At 53.5% G+C, this 24,921-nt stretch overlaps 1 protein-coding gene across 2 annotated transcripts in view; it reads right to left on the reverse strand.

Annotated features, from left to right (window-relative positions):
* LOC139235280 (receptor-interacting serine/threonine-protein kinase 3-like) overlaps positions 1 to 24,675 on the reverse strand; it is a 52,052-nt gene extending 27,377 nt beyond the window's left edge. Inside the window, exons 1-4 of one of the 2 annotated variants that reach the window (XM_070866421.1) lie at positions 24,483 to 24,675; positions 20,331 to 20,504; positions 19,332 to 19,635; positions 1,671 to 1,819 (exon numbers count right to left, since the gene is read on the reverse strand). In XM_070866421.1, coding sequence (XP_070722522.1) covers positions 1,671 to 1,819; positions 19,332 to 19,635; positions 20,331 to 20,497 — 620 coding nt within the window. In that variant the 5' untranslated portion in view covers positions 20,498 to 20,504; positions 24,483 to 24,675. Of the gene's footprint in view, positions 1 to 1,670; positions 1,820 to 19,331; positions 19,636 to 20,330; positions 20,505 to 24,204; positions 24,372 to 24,482 lie in introns of those variants that run through there. The other variant, XM_070866422.1, reaches the window with a different exon arrangement.
* Positions 24,676 to 24,921: the final 246 nt, after the last annotated feature.

Genomic DNA, 24,921 nt, shown 5'->3' on the forward strand with positions numbered 1-24,921 from the left:
CAGACCCCCACCACCCTCTGGGTGAAGACATTTCCCCTCAAATCCCCTCTAAACCTCCCCCCCCAATTACTTTCAATCTGTCCCCCCTGGTTGTTGACCTCTCTGCCCAGGGAAACAGGTCCGTCCTATCCACTCTATCCAGGCCCCTCATCGTTTTAGACACCTCAATAAGAACAAAACATAAGAATTAGGAACAGGAGTAGACCATCTAGCCCCTCGAGCCTGCTCGGCCATTCAACAAGATCATGGCTGATCTGGCCGTGGACTCAGCTCCACTTACCCGCCCGCTCCCCGTAACCCTTAATTCCCTTATTGGTTAAAAGGTCTCCCATCAGCCCCCTCTGTTCCAAAGAAAACAACCCCAGCCTATCCAATCTTTCCTCATCGCTAAAATCCTCCAGTCCCAGCAACATCCTGGTAAATCTCCTCTGTACCCTCTCCAGTGCAATCACGTCCTTCCTGTAATGTGGTGACTAGAAATTGGTTGGCAGTGTGAGATGACACTAAGTTGGGTGGCAGTGTGAGCTGCGAGGAGGATGCTATGAGGCTGCATGGTGAATTGGATAGGTTAGGTGAGTGGGCAAATGCACGGCAGATGAAGTATAATGTGGATAAATGTGAGGTTATCCACTTTGGTGGTAAAAACAGAGAGACAGACTATTATCTGAATGGTGACAGATTCGGAAAAGGGGAGGTGCAACGAGACCTGGGTGTCATGGTACATCAGTCATTGAAGGTTGGCATGCAGGTACAGCAGGCGGTTAAGAAAGCAAATGGCATGTTGGCCTTCATAGCGAGGGGATTTGAGTACAGGGGCAGGGAGGTGTTGCTACAGTTGTACAGGGCCTTGGTGAGGCCACACCTGGAGTACTGTGTACAGTTTTGGTCTCCTAACTTGAGGAAGAACATTCTTGCTATTGAGGGAGTGCAGCGAAGGTTCACCAGACTGATTCCCGGGATGGCGGGACTGACCTATCAAGAAAGACTGGATCAACTGGGCTTGTATTCACTGGAGTTCAGAAGAGTGAGAGGGGACCTCATAGAAACGTTTAAAATTCTGATGGGTTTAGACAGGTTGGACGCAGGTAGAATGTTCCCGATGTTGGGGAAGTCCAGAACCAGGGGTCACAGTCTAAGGATAAGGGGTAAGCCATTTCGGACCGAGATGAGGAGAAACTTCTTCACCCAGAGAGAGGTGAACCTGTGGAATTCTCTACCACAGAAAGTTGTTGAGGCCAATTCACTAAATATATTCAAAAAGGAGTTAGATGTAGTCCTTACTACTCGGGGGATCAAGGGGTATGGCGAGAAAGCAGGAATGGGGTACTGAAGTTGCTTATTCAGCCGTGAACTCATTGAATGGTGGTGCAGGCTCGAGGGGCCGAATGGCCTACTCCTGCACCTATTTTCTATGTTTCTATGTTTCTCGAACTGCACGCAGTACTCCAGCTGTGGCCTAACCGGTGTTTCCTACAGTTCAAGCAGAACCACCCCCCCCCCTGTTCTTGTATTCTATGCCTCGGGTAATAAAGGCAAGCATTCCGTACGCCTTCGTAACCGCCTTACCCACCCGCTCTTATGTCTGGTCCTTTCCCCTTCCTGATGCGAAAGGGGGGAGGGGTTGTGTGGTGCGGGGGAGGGGGGGATGGTCACGATGGGACCTCACTGACCTGTAAACGTCGGTGCTGCCCGCGGCTTTGTACTGATTGATGTCGGATGCCAAGGCCTCCGGCGGGAGGTATTCCAGGGTCCCAGCGAGGCTGCTGGAGTGCTCGCTCGACACGATCTGCTTCAGCTTGGACAGGCCGAAGTCGGCCACCTGCAACGGGACCCCATCAGTGCTCAAATCAGGAGGCCAGAGTGATTGATCCAACGCTTCCCACCCCCCCAGCCCCTCGGCGGACACGCCCTCCCGCCCAGCGCAACCCACAGATACGGAGTAAGGCTCCCTCTCATCATCATCACAGGCGGTCCTTCGAAACGAGGCTGACTTGCGCCCGCGCCAATAAAAGGATGCGTTCACAGATGTTCCAATGAAGGACCCGATGTTCCAGATCCTGAACTACATCCTGAAGGGTGGGCGATGCCTGTGGGTGGGTTTGTTTATCGTGGGGTGGCCGTTGTACACCAGACACCACACGGGGCTTGACAGAGCGAGGCCTTGGTCCAGGGGCAAGGGTTAACCAGGACCACCGGAGACCTGCTCTGCTGCACGGGGCCCAGTGCGCCCACATATCGCACACAGTGTGGGCTGGGCCTGGGACCCTGGCCCCGAACTCTCGCCTCCCCCTGGCCCCCATCACGTCCCGCGACAATCTCGCGCCGCTCCTGCGGGATCTGCCCACACTCCAATCACCGACCTGGACCTTGGTGACGTCACTCTTCCCCATGCTCACACCCGCACACGTACACACACTCACACCCGCACACAGACTCACACTCACACTCACACCCGCACACGGACTCACACTCACACTCACACACGTACACACACTCACACCCACACACGTACACACACTCACACCCGCACACAGACTCACACGCACACTCACACCCGCACACAGACTCACACTCACACCCGCACACGGACTCACACTCACACCCGCACACGGACTCACACTCACACTCACACACGTACACACACTCACACCCACACACGTACACACACTCACACCCGCACACAGACTCACACGCACACTCACACCCGCACACAGGCTCACACTCACACCCGCACACGGACTCACACTCACACCCGCACACGGACTCACACTCACACTCACACCCACACACGTACACACACTCACACCCGCACACAGACTCACACGCACACTCACACCCGCACACAGACTCACACTCACACCCGCACACGGACTCACACTCACACTCACACCCACACAGAGGCTCACACTCACACTCACACCCACACAGAGGCTCACACTCACACCCGCACACGGACTCACACTCACACTCACACCCGCACACAGACTCACACTCACACCCGCACACCCGCACACAGACTCACACTCACACTCACACCCACACAGAGGCTCACACTCACACTCACACCCACACAGAGGCTCACACTCACACCCGCACACGGACTCACACTCACACTCACACCCGCACACGGACTCACACTCACACTCACAACCGCACACATACTCACACTCACACCCACACACAGACTCACTCATACCCACACACATACTCACACTCATACCCACACACAGACTCACACTCACACCCGCACACGTACTCACACTCACACCCACACACAGACTCACACTCACACCCACACACAGACTCACACTCACACCCACACACATACTCACACTCACACCCACACACAGACTCACACTCACACCCCCACACGCACTCACACTCACACCCACACAGAGGCTCACACTCACACCCACACACATACTCACACTCACACCCCCACACGTACTCACACTCACACCCACACAGAGGCTCACACTCACACCCGCACACATACTCACACTCACACCCACACACATACTCACACTCACACCCACACACATACTCACACTCACACCCCCACACGTACTCACACTCACACCCACACACATACTCACACTCACACCCACACACATACTCACACTCACACCCCCACACGTACTCACACTCACACCCGCACACAGACTCACACTCACACCCGCACACAGACTCACACTCACACCCGCACACGTACTCACACTCACACCCACACACATACTCACACTCACACTCACACCCGCACACAGACTCACACTCACACCCGCACACGGACTCACACTCACACCCGCACACGGACTCACACTCACACTCACACCCACACACGTACACACACTCACACCCGCACACAGACTCACACGCACACTCACACCCGCACACAGACTCACACTCACACTCACACCCACACAGAGGCTCACACTCACACTCACACCCACACAGAGGCTCACACTCACACCCGCACACGGACTCACACTCACACTCACACCCGCACACAGACTCACACTCACACCCGCACACCCGCACACAGACTCACACTCACACTCACACCCACACAGAGGCTCACACTCACACCCGCACACGGACTCACACTCACACTCACAACCGCACACATACTCACACTCACACCCACACACAGACTCACTCATACCCACACACATACTCACACTCATACCCACACACAGACTCACACTCACACCCGCACACGTACTCACACTCACACCCACACACAGACTCACACTCACACCCACACACAGACTCACACTCACACCCACACACATACTCACACTCACACCCACACACAGACTCACACTCACACCCCCACACGCACTCACACTCACACCCACACAGAGGCTCACACTCACACCCACACACATACTCACACTCACACCCCCACACGTACTCACACTCACACCCACACAGAGGCTCACACTCACACCCGCACACATACTCACACTCACACCCACACACATACTCACACTCACACCCACACACATACTCACACTCACACCCCCACACGTACTCACACTCACACCCGCACACATACTCACACTCACACCCACACACAGGCTCACACTCTCACCCGCACACATACTCACACTCACACCCGCACACATACTCACACTCACACCCACACACATACTCACACTCACGCCCACACACGCACTCACACTCACACCCACACAGAGGCTCACACTCACACCCGCACACATACTCACACTCACACCCGCACACATACTCACACTCACACCCGCACACATACTCACACTCACACCCACACACAGGCTCACACTCACACCCACACACATAATCACACTCACACCCACACACGTACTCACACTCACACCCACACACAGACTCACACTCACACCCACACACATACTCACACTCACACCCACACACATACTCACACTCACACCCACACATATACTCACACTCACACCGACACACATAATCACACACAGGCTCACACTCACACCCGCACACATACTCACACTCACACCCACACACGTACTCACACTCACACCCACACACAGACTCACACTCACACCCGCACACATAATCACACACAGGCTCGCACTCACACCCGCAAGCATACTCACACTCACACCCGCACACAGACTCACACTCACACCCACACACAGACTCACACTCACACCCACACACATACTCACACTCACACCCACACATATACTCACACTCACACCCGCACACATAATCACACACAGGCTCGCACTCACACCCGCAAGCATACTCACACTCACACCCGCACACAGACTCACACTCACACCCACACACAGACTCACACTCACACCCACACACATACTCACACTCACACCCGCACACAGACTCACACTCACACCCGCACACAAACTCACACTCACACCCACACACAGACTCACACTCACACCCACACACAGACTCACACTCACACCCACACACAGACTCACACTCACACCCGCACACAGACTCACACTCACACCCACACACATACTCACACTCACACCCGCACACAGACTCACACTCACACCCACACACATACTCACACTCACACTCACACACATACTCACACTCACACCCACACACACACTCACACTCACACCCACACACATACTCACACTCACACCCGCACACAGACTCACGCTCACACCCGCACACATACTCACACTCACACCCACACACAGACTCACACTCACACCCACACACATACTCACACTCACACCCGCACACAGACTCACACTCACACCCACACACGTACTCACACTCACACCCACAAACATACTCACACTCACACCCACACACAGACTCACACTCACACCCACACACAGACTCACACTCACACCCGCACACAGGCTCACACTCACACCCACACACAGACTCACACTCACACCCGCACACAGACTCACACTCACACCCACACACAGACTCACACTCACACCCACACACAGACTCACACTCACACCCACACACAGACTCACACTCACACTCACACCCACACACAAACTCACACTCACACCCACAAGCAGTCTCACACTCACACCCACACACAAACTCACAATCACACCCGCACATATACTCACACTCACACCCGCACACAGACTCACACTCACACCCGCACACAGGCTCACACTCACACCCACACACAGACTCACACTCACACTCACACCCACACAGACTCACACTCACACCCGCACACATACTCACACAAACACCCGCACACAGACTCACACTCACACCCGCACACGTACTCACACTCACACCCGCACACAGACTCACACTCACACCCACACACGTACTCACACTCGCACCCGCACACATACTCACACTCACACCCACACATGTACTCACACTCACATCCACACACATACTCACACTCACACCCGCACACATACTCACACTCACACCCTCACACAGACTCACACTCACACCCACACACAGACTCACACTCACACTTACACCCGCACACAGACTCACACTCACACCCGCACACAGACTCACACTCACACCCGCACACAGACTCACACTCACACCCGCACACGGACTCACACTCACACTCACACCCGCACACAGACTCACACTCACACCCGCACACCCGCACACAGACTCACACTCACACTCACACCCACACAGAGGCTCACACTCACAACCGCACACATACTCACACTCACACCCACACACAGACTCACACTCACACTCACACCCGCACAGAGGCTCACACTCACAACCGCACACATACTCACACTCACACCCACACACGTACTCACACTCACACCCGCACACACACTCACACTCACACTCACACCCGCACACATATTCACACTCACACCCACACACAGACTCACACACACGCCCGCACACGTACTCACACTCACACCCGCACACACACTCACACCCACACACATACTCACACTCGCACACGTACTCACACTCACACCCACACACACACTCACACTCACACACGCACGCATACACACACTCACACCCGGACACGTACTCACACTCACACCCACACACATACTCACACTCACACTCACACCCACACACACACACACACTCACAGCCGCATACATACTCACACTCACACCCACACACATACTCACACTCACAACCACACACATACTCACACTCACACTCACACCCACACACACACTCATAGCCACACAGATACTCACACTCACACCCACACACAGACTCACACTCACACTCACACCCACACACACACTCACACCCACACACACACACGTACTCACACTCACACCCACACACAGACTCACACTCACACTCACACCCGCACAGAGGCTCACACTCACAACCGCACACATACTCACACTCACACCCACACACGTACTCACACTCACACCCGCACACACACTCACACTCACACTCACACCCGCACACATATTCACACTCACACCCACACACAGACTCACACACACGCCCGCACACGTACTCACACTCACACCCGCACACACACTCACACCCACACACATACTCACACTCGCACACGTACTCACACTCACACCCACACACACACTCACACTCACACACGCACGCATACACACACTCACACCCGGACACGTACTCACACTCACACCCACACACATACTCACACTCACACTCACACCCACACACACACACACACTCACAGCCGCATACATACTCACACTCACACCCACACACATACTCACACTCACAACCACACACATACTCACACTCACACTCACACCCACACACACACTCATAGCCACACAGATACTCACACTCACACCCACACACAGACTCACACTCACACTCACACCCACACACACACTCACACCCACACACACACACGTACTCACACTCACACCCAAACACATACTCACAGCCACACACACAATCAAACACACACCCACACACGTACTCACACTCACACCCACACACATACTCACACCCACACACATACTCACACACACACAGACTCACACTCACACCCACACATATACTCACACCCACACCCACACACATACTCACACTCACACCCACACACATACTCACAGCCACACACATACTCACACTCACACCCACACACAGACTCACACTCACACCCGCACACAGACTCACACTCACACCCGCACACATAATCACACTCACACCCACACAGAGGCTCACACTCACACCCGCACACAGGCTCACACTCACAACCGCACACATACTCACACTCACACCCACACACAGACTCACACTCACACCCGCACACATAATCACACACAGGCTCGCACTCACACCCGCAAACATACTCACACTCACACCCACACACATACTCACACTCACACCCACACACGTACTCACACTCACACCCACACACAGACTCACACTCACACCCGCACACATAATCACACACAGGCTCGCACTCACACCCGCAAACATACTCACACTCACACCCACACACAGGCTCACACTCACACCCGCACACATACTCACACTCACACCCGCACACTAACTCACACTCACACCCACACACATACTCACACTCACACCCGCACACAAACTCACACTCACACCCACACACCGACTCACACTCACACCCACACACAGACTCACACTCACACCCACACACAGACTCACACTCACACCCACACACAAACTCACACCCGCACACAGACTCACACTCACACCCACACACATACTCACACTCACACCTGCACACAGACTCACACTCACACCCACACACATACTCACACTCACACCCACACACAGGCGCACACTCACACCCACACACAGACTCACACTCACACACATACTCACACTCACACCCACACACATACTCACACTCACACCCACACACATACTCACACTCACACCCGCACACATACTCACACTCACACCCACACACAGACTCACACTCACACCCACACACATACTCACACTCACACCCGCACACAGACTCACACTCACACCCACACACATACTCACACTCACACCCACACACATACTCACACTCACACCCACACGCATACTCACACTCACACCCGCACACGTACTCACACTCACACCCGCACACAGACTCACACTCACACCCGCACACAGACTCACACTCACACCCACACACAGACTCACACTCACACCCACACACAGACTCACACTCACACCCACACACATACTTACACTCACACCCACACACAGACTCACACTCACACCCACACACAGACTCACACTCACACCCACACACAGACTCACACTCACACCCGCACACACACTCACACTCACACCCACACACAGACTCACACTCACACCCGCACACAGACTCACACTCACACCCACACACAGACTCACACTCACACCCGCACACAGACTCACACTCACAGCCACACACAGACTCACACTCACACCCACACACATACTCACACTCACACCCACACACATACTCACACTCACACCCGCACACAGACTCACACTCATACCCGCACACGTACTCACACTCACACCCGCACACATACTCACACTCACACCCACACACAGACTCACACTCACACCTGCACACAGATTCACACTCACACATACTCACACTCACACCCACACACATACTCACACTCACACCCACACCCATACTCACACTCACACCCACACACATACTCACACTCACACCCACACACAGACTCACACTCAGACCCACACATATACTCACACTCACACCCACACACAGACTCACACTCACACCCACACATATACTCACACTCACACCCACACATATACTCACACTCACACCCGCACACATACTCACACTCATACCCGCACACGTACTCACACTCACACCCGCACACACACTCACACCCACACACATACTCACACTCACACCCACACACAGACTCACACTCACACCCACACATATACTCACACTCACATCCACACACAGACTCACACTCACACCCGCACACATACTCACACTCACACCCGCACGCACACTCACACCCACACACATACTCACACTCGCACACGTACTCACACTCGCACACGTACTCACAATCACACCCACACACACACTCACACTCACACACGCACGCATACTCACACTCACACCCGGACACGTACTCACACTCACACCCACACACAGGCTCACACTCACACCCGCACACAGACTCACACCCACACACATACTCACACTCGCACACGTACTCACACTCACACCCACACACATACTCACACTCACATTCACACCCACACCCACACACACACTCACAACCGCATACATACTCACACTCACACCCACACACAGACTCACACTCACACTCACACCCACACACACACTCACACCCACACCCAAACACATACTCACAGCCACACACATACTCAAACACACACCCACACACGTACTCACACTCACACCCACACACATACTCACAGCCACACACATACTCACACTCACACCCACACACATACTCACAGCCACACACATACTCACACTCACACCCACACACAGACTCACACTCACACCCACACACATACTCACACTCACACCCACACACATACTCACAGCCACACACATACTCACACTCATACCCACACACAGACTCACACTCACACCCACACACATACTCACACACACCCACACACAGACTCACACTCACACCCACACACAGACTCACACTCACACCCACACACACACTCACACCCACACACACGTACTCACACTCACACCCACACACATACTCACAGCCACACACATACTCACACTCACACCCACACACAGACTCACACTCACACCCACACACATACTCACACTCATACCCACACACAGACTCACACTCACACCCACACACATACTCACACACACACCCACACACAGACTCACACTCACACCCACACAGAGACTCACACTCACACACACACACATACTCACACTCATACCCACACACAGACTCACACTCACAACCACACACATACTCACACTCACACCCACACCCATACTCACACTCACACCCACACACATACTCACACTCACACCCACACACAGACTCACACTCAGACCCACACATATACTCACACTCACACCCACACACAGACTCACACTCACACCCACACATATACTCACACTCACACCCACACATATACTCACACTCACACCCGCACACATACTCACACTCATACCCGCACACGTACTCACACTCACACCCGCACACATACTCACACTCACACCCACACACATACTCACACTCACACCCACACACAGACTCACACTCACACCCACACACAGACTCACACTCACACCTGCACACAGATTCACACTCACACATACTCACACTCACACCCACACACATACTCACACTCACACCCACACCCATACTCACACTCACACCCACACACATACTCACACTCACACCCACACACAGACTCACACTCAGACCCACACATATACTCACACTCACACCCACACACAGACTTACACTCACACCCACACATATACTCACACTCACACCCACACATATACTCACACTCACACCCGCACACATACTCACACTCATACCCGCACACGTACTCACACTCACACCCGCACACACACTCACACCCACACACATACTCACACTCACACCCACACACAGACTCACACTCACACCCACACATATACTCACACTCACATCCACACACAGACTCACACTCACACCCGCACACATACTCACACTCACACCCGCACGCACACTCACACCCACACACATACTCACACTCGCACACGTACTCACACTCGCACACATACTCACAATCACACCCACACACACACTCACACTCACACACGCACGCATACTCACACTCACACCCGGACACGTACTCACACTCACACCCACACACAGGCTCACACTCACACCCGCACACAGACTCACACCCACACACATACTCACACTCGCACACGTACTCACACTCACACCCACACACATACTCACACTCACATTCACACCCACACACACACTCACAGCCGCATACATACTCACACTCACACCCACACACAGACTCACACTCACACTCACACCCACACACACACTCACACCCACACACACACGTACTCACACTCACACCCAAACACATACTCACAGCCACACACATACTCAAACACACACCCACACACGTACTCACACTCACACCCACACACATACTCACAGCCACACACATACTCACACTCACACCCACACACATACTCACAGCCACACACATACTCACACTCACACCCACACACAGACTCACACTCACACCCACACACATACTCACAGCCACACACATACTCACACTCATACCCACACACAGACTCACACTCACACCCACACACATACTCACACACACCCACACACAGACTCACACTCACACCCACACACAGACTCACACTCACACCCACACACACACTCACACCCACACACACGTACTCACACTCACACCCAAACACATACTCACAGCCACACACATACTCAAACACACACCCACACACGTACTCAAACACACACCCACACACGTACTCACACTCACACCCTCACACATACTCACAGCCACACACATACTCACACTCACACCCACACACATACTCACAGCCACACACATACTCACACTCACACCCACACACAGACTCACACTCACACCCACACACATACTCACACTCATACCCACACACAGACTCACACACACCCACACACATACTCACACACACACCCACACACAGACTCACACTCACACCCACACAGAGACTCACACTCACACACACACACATACTCACACTCATACCCACACACAGACTCACACTCACAACCGCACACATACTCACACTCACACCCACACACAGACTTACACTCACACCCACACACATACTCACACCCACACCCACACACATACTCACACTCACACAAACACACATACTCACAGCCACACACATACTCACACTCACACCCACACACAGGCTCACACTCACACTCGCACACATACTCACACTCACACCCGCACACATACTCACATTCACACCCACACACAGACTCACACTCACACCCGCACACATACTCACACTCACACCCACACACATACTCACACTCACACTCACACACAGACTCACACTCACACCCACGCACGTACTCACACTTACACCCGCACACATACTCACACTCACACCCACACACAAACTCACACCCACACACGTACTCACACTCACACCCACACACATACTCACACTCACACCCACACCCATACTCACACTCACACCCACACACATACTCACACTCACACCCACACACAGACTCACACTCAGACCCACACATATACTCACACTCACACCCACACACAGACTCACACTCACACCCACACATATACTCACACTCACACCCACACATATACTCACACTCACACCCGCACACATACTCACACTCATACCCGCACACGTACTCACACTCACACCCGCACACACACTCACACTCACACCCGCACGCACACTCACACCCACACACATACTCACACTCGCACACGTACTCACACTCGCACACGTACTCACACTCACACCCACACACACACTCACACTCACACACGCACGCATACTCACACTCACACCCGGACACGTACTCACACTCACACCCACACACAGGCTCACACTCACACCCGCACACAGACTCACACCCACACACATACTCACACTCGCACACGTACTCACACTCACACCCACACACATACTCACACTCACATTCACACCCACACCCACACACACACTCACAGCCGCATACATACTCACACTCACACCCACACACAGACTCACACTCACACTCACACCCACACACACACTCACACGCACACACACACGTACTCACACTCACACCCAAACACATACTCACAGCCACACACATACTCAAACACACACCCACACACGTACTCACACTCACACCCACACACATACTCACAGCCACACACATACTCACACTCACACCCACACACATACTCACAGCCACACACATACTCACACTCACACCCACACACAGACTCACTCACACCCACACACATACTCACACTGATACCCACACACAGACTCACACTCACACCCACACACATACTCACACACACACCCACACACAGACTCACACTCACACACACGTACTCACACTCACACCCAAACACATACTCACAGCCACACACATACTCAAACACACACCCACACACGTACTCAAACACACACCCACACACGTACTCACACTCACACCCTCACACATACTCACAGCCACACACATACTCACACTCACACCCACACACATACTCACAGCCACACACATACTCACACTCACACCCACACACAGACTCACACTCACACCCACACACATACTCACACTCATACCCACACACAGACTCACACTCACACCCACACACATACTCACACACACACCCACACACAGACTCACACTCACACCCACACAGAGACTCACACTCACACACACACACATACTCACACTCATACCCACACACAGACTCACACTCACAACCGCACACATACTCACACTCACACCCACACACAGACTCACACTCACACCCACACACATACTCACACCCACACCCACACACATACTCACACTCACACAAACACACATACTCACAGCCACACACATACTCACACTCACACCCACACACAGGCTCACACTCACACTCGCACACATACTCACACTCACACCCGCACACATACTCACATTCACACCCACACACAGACTCACACTCACACCCGCACACATACTCACACTCACACCCGCACACATACTCACACTCACACCCACACACAAACTCACACCCACACACGTACTCACACTCACACCCGCACACAAACTCACACTCACACCCACACACGTACTCACACTCACACCCACACACAGACTCACACTCACACCCACACACATACTCACACTCATACCCACACACAGACTCACACTCACACCCACACACATACTCACACACACACCCACACACAGACTCACACTCACACCCACACAGAGACTCACACTCACACCCACACACAGACTCACACTCACGCCCACACACAAACTCACACCCACACACGTACTCACACTCACACCCGCACACAAACTCACACTCACACCCACACGCATACTCACACTCACACCCGTACACATACTCACACTCACACCCACACCCATACTCACACTCACACCCGCACACGTACTCACACTCACACCCACACACATACTCGCACTCACACCCACACATGTACTCACACTCACACCCGCACACATACTCACACTCACATCCACACACATACTCACACTCACACCCGCACACATACTCACACTCACACCCGCACAAATACATTCGTCACTCACACCCACACACAGACTCACACTCACACCCGCACACATACTCACACTCACACTCACACACATACTCACACTCACACCCACACACATACTCACACTCACACTCACACACATACTCACACGCATACTCACACTCACACCCACACACATACTCACACTCACACCCACACACATACTCACACTCACACCCACACACATACTCACACTCACACCCGCACACATACGCACACTCACACCCGCACAAATACATTCGTCACTCACACCCTCATACATACTCACACCCACACCCACACACATACTCACACTCACACTCACACACATACTCACACGCATACTCACACTCACACCCACACACATACTCACACTCACACCCACACACAGACTCACACTCACACCCGCACACATACTCACACTCACACCCACACACATACTCACACTTACACCCTCATACATACTCACACCCACACCGACACACATACTCACATACATACTCACACTCACACCCGCACACATACTCACACTCACACCCACACGCATACTCACATTCACACCCACACATATACTCACACTCACACCCGTACACAGACTCACACTCACACCCACACACACACACTCACACTCACACACATACTCACACCCACACCTGCACACATACTCACACTCACACCCACACACATATTCACACCCACACCCGCACACATACTCACACTCACACCCACACACAAAGTCACACTCACACCCGCACACGAACTCACACTCACACCCACACACATACTCACACTCATACCAACACACACACTCACACCTACACACATACTCACACTCACACCCACATACAGACTCACAGACACAAGACACATACACACACAGACACATACACACATACATACTCACACACATAGACTCACACACACAGACACATACATACATACTCACACACACAGACACATAAATACATACATACATTCTCACACACACAGACACACACACACAGACACATACATACATACTCACACACACATACTCACACACAGACATATACATACATACTCACACACACATACACACACACAGACACATACATACATACTCACACACACATACACACACAGACACATACATACATACTCATGCACACAGGCACATACATACATACATTCTCACACACACATACTCACACACACAGACACATACATACATACATATTCACACACATACATATATATTCACACACACACACACTCACACACACACATACATACATACATACTCACACTCACACACATACATACATGTTCGCACACATCATAGGTAGTCCCTTGGAATCGAGGAAGACTTGCTTCCACACTTAGAATGAGTCCTTAGGTGGCTGAACAGTTCAATACGAGAACCACAAATCCTACAATCCTACAAATCCTACTCCCAGGTCACGGGGTTAGATACAGAGTAAAGCTCTCTCTACACTGTCCCATCAAACACTCCCAGGGCAGGTACAGCACGGGGTTAGATACAGAGTAAAGCTCCCTCTACACTGTCCCATCAAACACTCCCAGGGCAGGTACAGCACGGGGTTAGATACAGAGTAAATCTCCCTCTACACTGTCCCATCAAACACTCCCAGGACAGGTACAGGGGGTTAGATACAGAGTAAATCTCCCTCTACACTGTCCAATCAAACACTCCCAGGCCAGGTACAGCACGGGTGAGATACAGAGTAAAGCTCCCTCTACACTGTCCCATCAAACACTCCCAGGGCAGGTAAAGGGGGTTAGATACAGAATAAAGCTCCCTCTACTCTGTCCCATTAAACACTCCCAGGGCAGGTACAGCATGGGGTTAGATACAGAGTAAAGCTCCCTCTACACTGTCCCATCAAACACTCCCAGGGCAGGTACAGGGGGTTAGATACAGAGTAAAGCTCCCTCTACACTGTCCCATCAAACACTCCCAGGGCAGGTACAGGGGGTTAGATACAGAGTAAAGCTCCCTCTACACTGTCCCATCAAACACTCCCAGGACAGGTACAGGGGGTTAGATACAGAGTGAAGCTCCCTCTACTCTGTTCCATCAAACACTCCCAGGGCAGGTATAGGGGGTTAGATACAGAGTGAAGCTCCCTCTACACTGTCCCATCAAACACTCCCAGGACAGGTACAGGGGGTTAGATACAGAGTGAAGCTCCCTCTACACTGTCCCATCAAACACTCCCAGGGCAGGTACAGGGGGTTAGATACAGAGTGAAGCTCCCTCTACACTGTCCCATCAAACACTCCCAGGGCAGGTACAGCACGGGGTCAGATACAGAGTAAAGCTCCCTCTACACTGTCCCATCAAACACTCCCAGGGCAGGTACAGCACGGGGTTAGATACAGAGTAAAGCTCCCTCTACACTGTCCCATCAAACACTCCCAGGGCAGGTACAGCACAGGGTTAGATACAGAGTAAAGCTCCCTCTACACTGTCCCATCAAACACTCCCAGGGCAGGTACAGCACGGGGTTAGATACAGAGTAAAGCTCCCTCTACACTGTCCCATCAAACACTCCCAGGGCAGGTACAGCACGGGGTTAGATACAGAGTAAAGCTCCCTCTACACTGTCCCATCAAACACTCCCAGGGCAGTTACAGCACGGGGTTAGATACAGAGTAAAGCTCCCTCTACACTGTCCCATCAAACACTCCCAGGGCAGGTACACGGGGTTAGATACAGAGTAAAGCTCCCTCTACACTGTCCCATCAAACACTCCCAGGGCAGGTACAGGGGGTTAGATACAGAGTAAAGCTCCCTCTACTCTGTCCCATCAAACACTCCCAGGGCAGGTACAGGGGGTTAGATACAGAGTAAAGCTCCCTCTACTCTGTCCCATCAAACACTCCCAGGATAACACTCTGCTCTTCTTCGAAATAGTGACAATGGGATCGGTTACGTCCACCCGAGAGAGCAGACGGGGCCTCGGTTTGACGTCTCATCCGAAAGACGGCACCTCCACAGCTGACACCTTATGGGAGTCAAGTCCCCTTCACTGAACCCCCCCTCACTCATTGGTCAAACTCAATGTCATTGAGGTTAGGGGTCATGACCCTTCCAATGACCTTTTCGCACCTCCCCCCCCCCTCACACATCAGAAAGTTAAGGCGTTGGCTCAGCTCACTGGGGATGAGGGTGGGCGGGAGGGGAGGATGTGGATTGGCTACATTGACCCTCAGGCTGGGTGGGATTATGGGAGGGAAGACTTGCGAGGGGCTATTGAGGCAGAGACAGCTCTGCTGTGGTGGGGGGCTGGGGTAAGGGCAGAGCCAAGGTCGAAGAAACTTTTAGGTCCACCTGAGACAGCAGACGGGGCCCTCGGTTTAACGTCTCATCCAAAAGACGGCACCTCCGACAGTGCGGCGCTCCCTCAGCACTGCACTGGGAGTGTCAACCGAGATTTATGTGCTCGAGTTGCTGGAGGTCAACTTGGCATAGAGGTCAGGTGGCAGGGCCTCACATTGGGATGGAGGTCAGAGGGCGTGGGACCTCACTGCAATGAGGTTGGGGGGGGCGGCGGGACCTCACCTTGGTGATGTGGTCAGGGGGAGGGGCCTCGCCTTGGTGATGCGGTCACGGGGGAGGGGCCTCACCTTGGCGATGAGGTCAGGGCCCGGGGCTCCATCTTGGCAGTGAGGTCAGAGGGCGCGGGGCCTCACCTTGGTGATGAGCTCACGGGGGAGGGGCCTCACCTTGGTGATGCGGTCAAGGGGGAGGGGCCTCACCTTGGTGATGCGGTCAAGGGGGAGGGGCCTCACCTTGGTGATGCGGTCAGGGGGAGGGGCCTCACCTTGGTGATGTGGTCAGGGGGAGGGGCCTCACCTTGGTGATGAGCTCACGGGGGAGGGGCCTCACCTTGGTGATGTGGTCAGGGGGAGGGGCCTCACCTTGGTGATGAGCTCACGGGGGAGGGGCCTCACCTTGGTGATGCGGTCAAGGGGGAGGGGCCTCATCTTGGCGATGAGGTCAGAGGGCGCGGGGCCTCACCTTGGCGCGGAGTCCATCATCCAGCAGCACGTTCCTGGGGTTGAGGTCGAGGTGGAGGAGCGGGGGGTCCAGCCCGTGGAGATAGTTCATGCCCAGGGCCACCTGGTGGATGAGACGGGCCCTCAGGGGCCAGGGCAGGGTCACCCGCTCCTGCAGTGAGGCCAGGGAGCCGCCCTCCATGAATTCCATCACGATCCCCAGTGGCTTGTTCTGCTCCCGGTACAGTCCGAGCAGGCACATCACATTCGGGAAACGCAGGCTGTTCATCAGCTCTGCCTCGCGTAGGAGGTCTTTGTTCGCTGCACTGCCGGGGAAAGGGAGACAGATGAGAGAGGCACCGGGTAAACGATTCACTCCGGCCTGGTACTGTACGGCCCATGTGTGTCTCAGTATCAGCGCCTGTACAGATCTCTCCCGCTCTACCATACTACTTTTACATCCACTTGAGAGGGCAGATGGGGCCACAGATTAACATCTCATCCGAAAGACGGCCCCTCCGACAGTGCGGCGCTCCCTCAGTACTGCCCCTCCGACAGTGCGGCGCTCCCTCAGTACTGCCCCTCCGACAGTGCGGCGCTCCCTCAGTACCGCCCCTCCGACAGTGCGGCGCTCCCTCAGTACTGCCCCTCCGACAGTGCGGCGCTCCCTCAGTACTGCCCCTCCGACAGTGCGGTGCTCCCTCAGTACTGTTCCTCTGACAGTACGTCTCCTTCAGTACTGCCCCTCCGACAGTGCGGCGCTCCCTCAGTACTGCCCCTCCGACAGTGCGGCGCTCCCTCAGTACTGCCCCTCCGACAGTGCGGCGCTCCCTCAGTACTGCCCCTCCGACAGTGCGGTGCTCCCTCAGTACTGCCCCTCCGACAGCGCGGCGCTCCCTCAGTACTGCCCCTCCGACAGTACGGTGCTCCCTCAGTACTGCCCCTCCGACAGCGCGGCGCTCCCTCAGTACTGCCCCCTCCGACAGTGCGGCGCTCCCTCAGTACCGACTGTTGAGCTTACCATCGGTCGGTGCTCCCGTGGAGCACCTTGAGGGCCACGTCGATGCCCCAGCCCGTGTGCCGGGCTCGTTGGATGGTGCCAAAGCCCCCGGATCCGACCTCCCTCCTGTCCGTCAGCTGGGTCTCCGTGACGACCACCAGGCCCACGCCCTTCGCGCTCACTGCCATCCTCACCCTGCAACCCACAACGCAAGAACTCAGTGCCTTGCACTTGAATGTAAGGGGGTATGATTAAGAAGTTTGCAGATGACACTAAAGTAGGCCGTGTGGTTGAAAATGAAGAATAAAACTGCGGACTGCAGGAAGATATCAATGAACTGGTCAGGTGGGCAGAACAGCGGCAAATGGAATTCAATCCGGATAATTTGAACCGTATTTACGAAAGGATATACTTGCAGTTCAGGGAAGGTTCACTCGGTTGATTCCGGGGATGAGGGGGTTGACTTACGAGGAAAGGTTGAGGAGGTTGGGCCTCTACTCATTGGAATTCAGAAGAATGAGAGGTGATCTTATCGAAAAGTATCAGATTATGAGGGGGCTTGACAAGGTGGATGCAGAGAGGATGTTTCCACTGATGGGGGAGACTAGAACTAGGGGGCATGGTCTTAGAATAAGGGGCCGTCCATTTAAAACTGAGATGAGGAGGAATTTCTTCTCTCAGAGGGTTGTAAATCTGTGGAATTCTCTGCCCCAGAGAGCTGTGGAGGCTGGGTCATTGAGTATATTTAAGGTGGAGAGAGACAGATTTTTGAGCGATAAGGGAGTGAAGGGTTATGGGGAGCGGGCGGGGAAGTGGAGCTGAGTCCATGATCGGATCAGCCATGATCGTATTGAATGGCGGAGCAGGCTCGAGGGTCCGAATGGCCGACTCCTGCTCCTATTTCTTATGTTCTTATAAGTGTGAGGTAATGCATTTGGGGAGGGCTAACAAGGCGAGGGAATACACATTAAATGGTCGGACACTGAGAGGTGTGGAGGAACTGAGGGACCTGGGAGTGCAGGTCCACAGATCTCTGAAGGTAGCAGGCCAGGTGGATAAGGTGGTTAAGAAGGCACACGGAATACTTGCCATTATTAGCCGAGGCACAGAATATAAGAGCAGGGAGGTTATGCTTGAACTGTTTAAAAACGCTGGTTAGGCCACAGCTGGAGTACTGCGTGCACAGTTCTGGTCACCACATTACAGGAAGGACTTGATTGCTCTGGAGAGGGTACCGAGGAGATTTACCAGGATGTTACCAGGACTGGAGAATTTTAGCGATGAGGACAGATTGGATAGGCTGGGGTCGTTTTCTTTGGAACAGAGGGGGCTGAGGGGGAGAACATAATGTGTGATGTTCAAGGCACGGTAGAAAAAGTATGGCGCTCGGCATCCAATCAGGGCATGCGTGATGTCATAAGAACATAAGAAATAGGAGCAGGAGTCGGCCATTCGGCCCCTCGAGCCTGCTCCGCCATTCAATACGATCATGGCTGATCCGATCATGGACTCAGCTCCACTTCCCCGCCCGCTCCCCATAACCCTTCACTCCCTTATCGCTCAAAAATCTGTCTATCTCCACCTTAAATATACTCAATGACCCAGCCCTCCACAGCTCTCTGGGGCAGAGAATTCCACAGATTTACAACCCTCTGAGAGAAGAAATTCCTCCTCATCTCAGTTTTAAATGGGCGGCCCCTTATTCTAAGACCATGCCCCCTAGTTCTAGTCTCCCCCATCAGTGGAAACATCCTCTCTGCATCCACCTTGTCAAGCACCCCTCATAATCTTATACGTTTCAATAAGATCACCTCTCATTCTTCTGAATTCCAATGAGTAGAGGCCCAACCTCCTCAACCTTTCCTCATAAGTCAATTCCCAGAATCAACCGAGTGAACCTTCTCTGAACAGCCTCCAATGCAAGTATATCCTTTAATAAGGAGACCAAAACTGCACGCAGTACTCCAGGTGTGGCCTCACCAATACCCTGTACAGTTGTAGCAAGACTTCCCTGCTTTTATACTCCATCCCCCTTGCAATAAAGGCCAAGATACCATTGTCCTTCCTGATCACTTGCTGTACCTGCATACTAACCTTTTGTGTTTCATGCACAAGGAACCCCCAGGTCCCTTTGTATTGCAGCACTTTGCAATCTTTCTCCATTTAAATTATAATTTGCTTTTCTATTTTTTCCTGTCCAAGTGGATAACCCCACACTTTCCCACATTATACTCCATCTGCCAAATTTCTGCCCACTCACTTAGCTTGTCTATGTCCTTTTGCAGATTTTTTGTGTCCTCCTCACACATTGCTTTTCCTCCCATCTTTGTATCGTCAGCAAACTTGGCTACGTTACACTCAGTCCCTTCTTCCAAGTCGTTAATATAGATTGTAAATAGTTGGGGTCCCAGCACTGATCCCTGCGGCACCCCACTAGTTACTGATTGCCAACCCGAGAATGAACCATTTATCCCGACTCTCTGTTCTCTGTTAGTTAGCCAATCCTCCCTCCATGCTAACATATTACCCCCAACCCCGTGAACTTTAATCTTGTGCAGTAACCTTTTCGGTGGCACCAATCAGGATGCAGCCTCCGTTTGATTAACAGCAGGCTCAGCCAATCAAGCAGCGCTGTGGCGCGCCAACTATCCAATCGGGCGGGACGATGAAACCTCCAAGAATATGTCCAACCACAGATGACAAACCCCCAAAGCCCCTCCCTCCCGAGTGCACGTCAAGGTCGAGCAGGCTGGGGTCGGAGAAACAAGTGTTTTGGCCAATCGCAATGGAGCTTTAAGAGCGCGTCCTTCCCCTTTTAATTGGAGTGGTGTTGAGTGTCAGGAGAGGCTTCCCTCGGGGAGGGGGTGGGTTGGGGGGTTAACAACAGCTGCACCATCTGTTGCATCGACAGTGCTGGCCGAGGACACAAGGCTCCGTGAACTGGGCAAATCTTGCTTTAAAGTAGAGCAACCGGGGATATGGTTTTCCCTGGATTGATTTGTACATCAGAAGGATTAGTAACTAGGGCACACACAGAGAGACAGAGCGTGAGAGAGAGAGAGAGAATCACAGAAAGAGAGAGAGAGAGAGAGAGTGAGAGAGTGAGAGGCAGAGAGAGAGAGAGAGAGACAGAGTGAGAGAGAGTGTGTGTGAGAGAGTTACATAGAGAGAGAGAGAGTGAGAGAGACAGGAGACAGAAAGTGTGAGAGAGAGAGAGTTACAGAGACAGAGAGAGAGAGAGAGAGAGAGCGAGTGTGAGAGAGTTACATAGAGAGAGAGAGAGAGAGGAGACAGAGAGTGTGTGTGAGAGAGAGAGAGAGAGAGAGTGAGACAGGAGACAGAGAGTGTGAGAGAGAGAGAGTTACAGAGACAGAGAGAGAGAGAGAGAGAGAGCGAGTGTGAGAGCGCTACATAGAGAGAGAGAGAGAGAGGAGACAGAGAGTGTGTGTGTGAGAGAGAGAGAGAGAGAGAGAGACAGAGACAGAGAGAGGCAGAGAGAAAGAGAGAGAGAGACAGAGAGAGAGAAAGAGAAAGAGGCAGAGAGAGAGAGAGAGACAGAGAGAGATAGGGAGAGAGAGAGAGAGAGAGAGCAAGGCAGAGAGAAAGACAGAGAGAGAGAGAGACAGAAACAGAGAGAGGCAGAGAGAAAGACAGAGAGAGAGAGAGACAGAGAGAAAGAGAAAGAGGCAGAGAGACAGAGAGAGATAGGGAGCGAGAGAGACAGAGAGAGAGAGAGAGAGAGAGAGAGAGGCAGAGAGGGAGAGAGAGAGACAGAGTGTCACAGAGAGAGAGAGGGAGAGATATAGAGAACGACAGAGAGAGAGAGAGAGAGTTACACCGAAAGAGAGCTGTGAGTTGTGTATGCTGTGTGTGGACAGAATGCCGCTGTCTGTACCATGCTGTGGCCTGCCCCTGTGCAGGCTCGAACACGAGCTGGTCACAGATACTCCGAGGACCCTCAGGAGAGCCAGGCTAATTGGGGATCCCTGGTCCTCGCGGGTTACAACAGGGTGTGGAGGTGTTCCACTCCTCGCAAACTTGCCCAACGTTTTGTCGCTCTCTCTCTCTCTCTCTCTCTCTCCCTTGCTTCCCTTCCTCCGACTCTCCCCTCTCCGCCCCCCCCCCTGCCCGAGCCCCTCCCCTCTTGCCCCGCCGGACCCCCGCACACCTCACCTTCAGCCCAGGCTTCTCGAGGACCCTCTCACCATCTCCCGCTCCCCGGATCGTGGGGTGGGGCGGAGGGGAGACCTCAGTGCCTGTCACAGAGAGAGAGAGAGAGAGAGAGATTACTGGGGCGGGGGGGAGGAGACGGATGTGGCGGGCGAGAGAAACGGAACACTTCCTCATTGCCCGTGGGGCAGGAGCCTCCCGTTGTAGGGGGAAGAGGCGGGGAGACAGTCAGGAAGGGGAGGAGCGGGAGCTCTCAATGGCCCCCCCCCGCCCCTGCCAACTCGCTCCACTCCCTTCGAGAAGGGGGCCTTGCAAAGCTGCCTCTTTGGCCCCCGCTCTCAGTCACCTGTTCCCCAACACCCCCTTCGGTGTCTGATTCCCGTTGACAAGCATCCTCGGGAAAGGTCCCGGGGCGTCGGGAGAGGTGTCTCGCTGCGTTACG

The sequence above is a fragment of the Pristiophorus japonicus genome, chromosome 23, assembly GCF_044704955.1.
Source record: "Pristiophorus japonicus isolate sPriJap1 chromosome 23, sPriJap1.hap1, whole genome shotgun sequence".
Classification (NCBI taxonomy): domain Eukaryota; kingdom Metazoa; phylum Chordata; class Chondrichthyes; family Pristiophoridae; genus Pristiophorus; species Pristiophorus japonicus.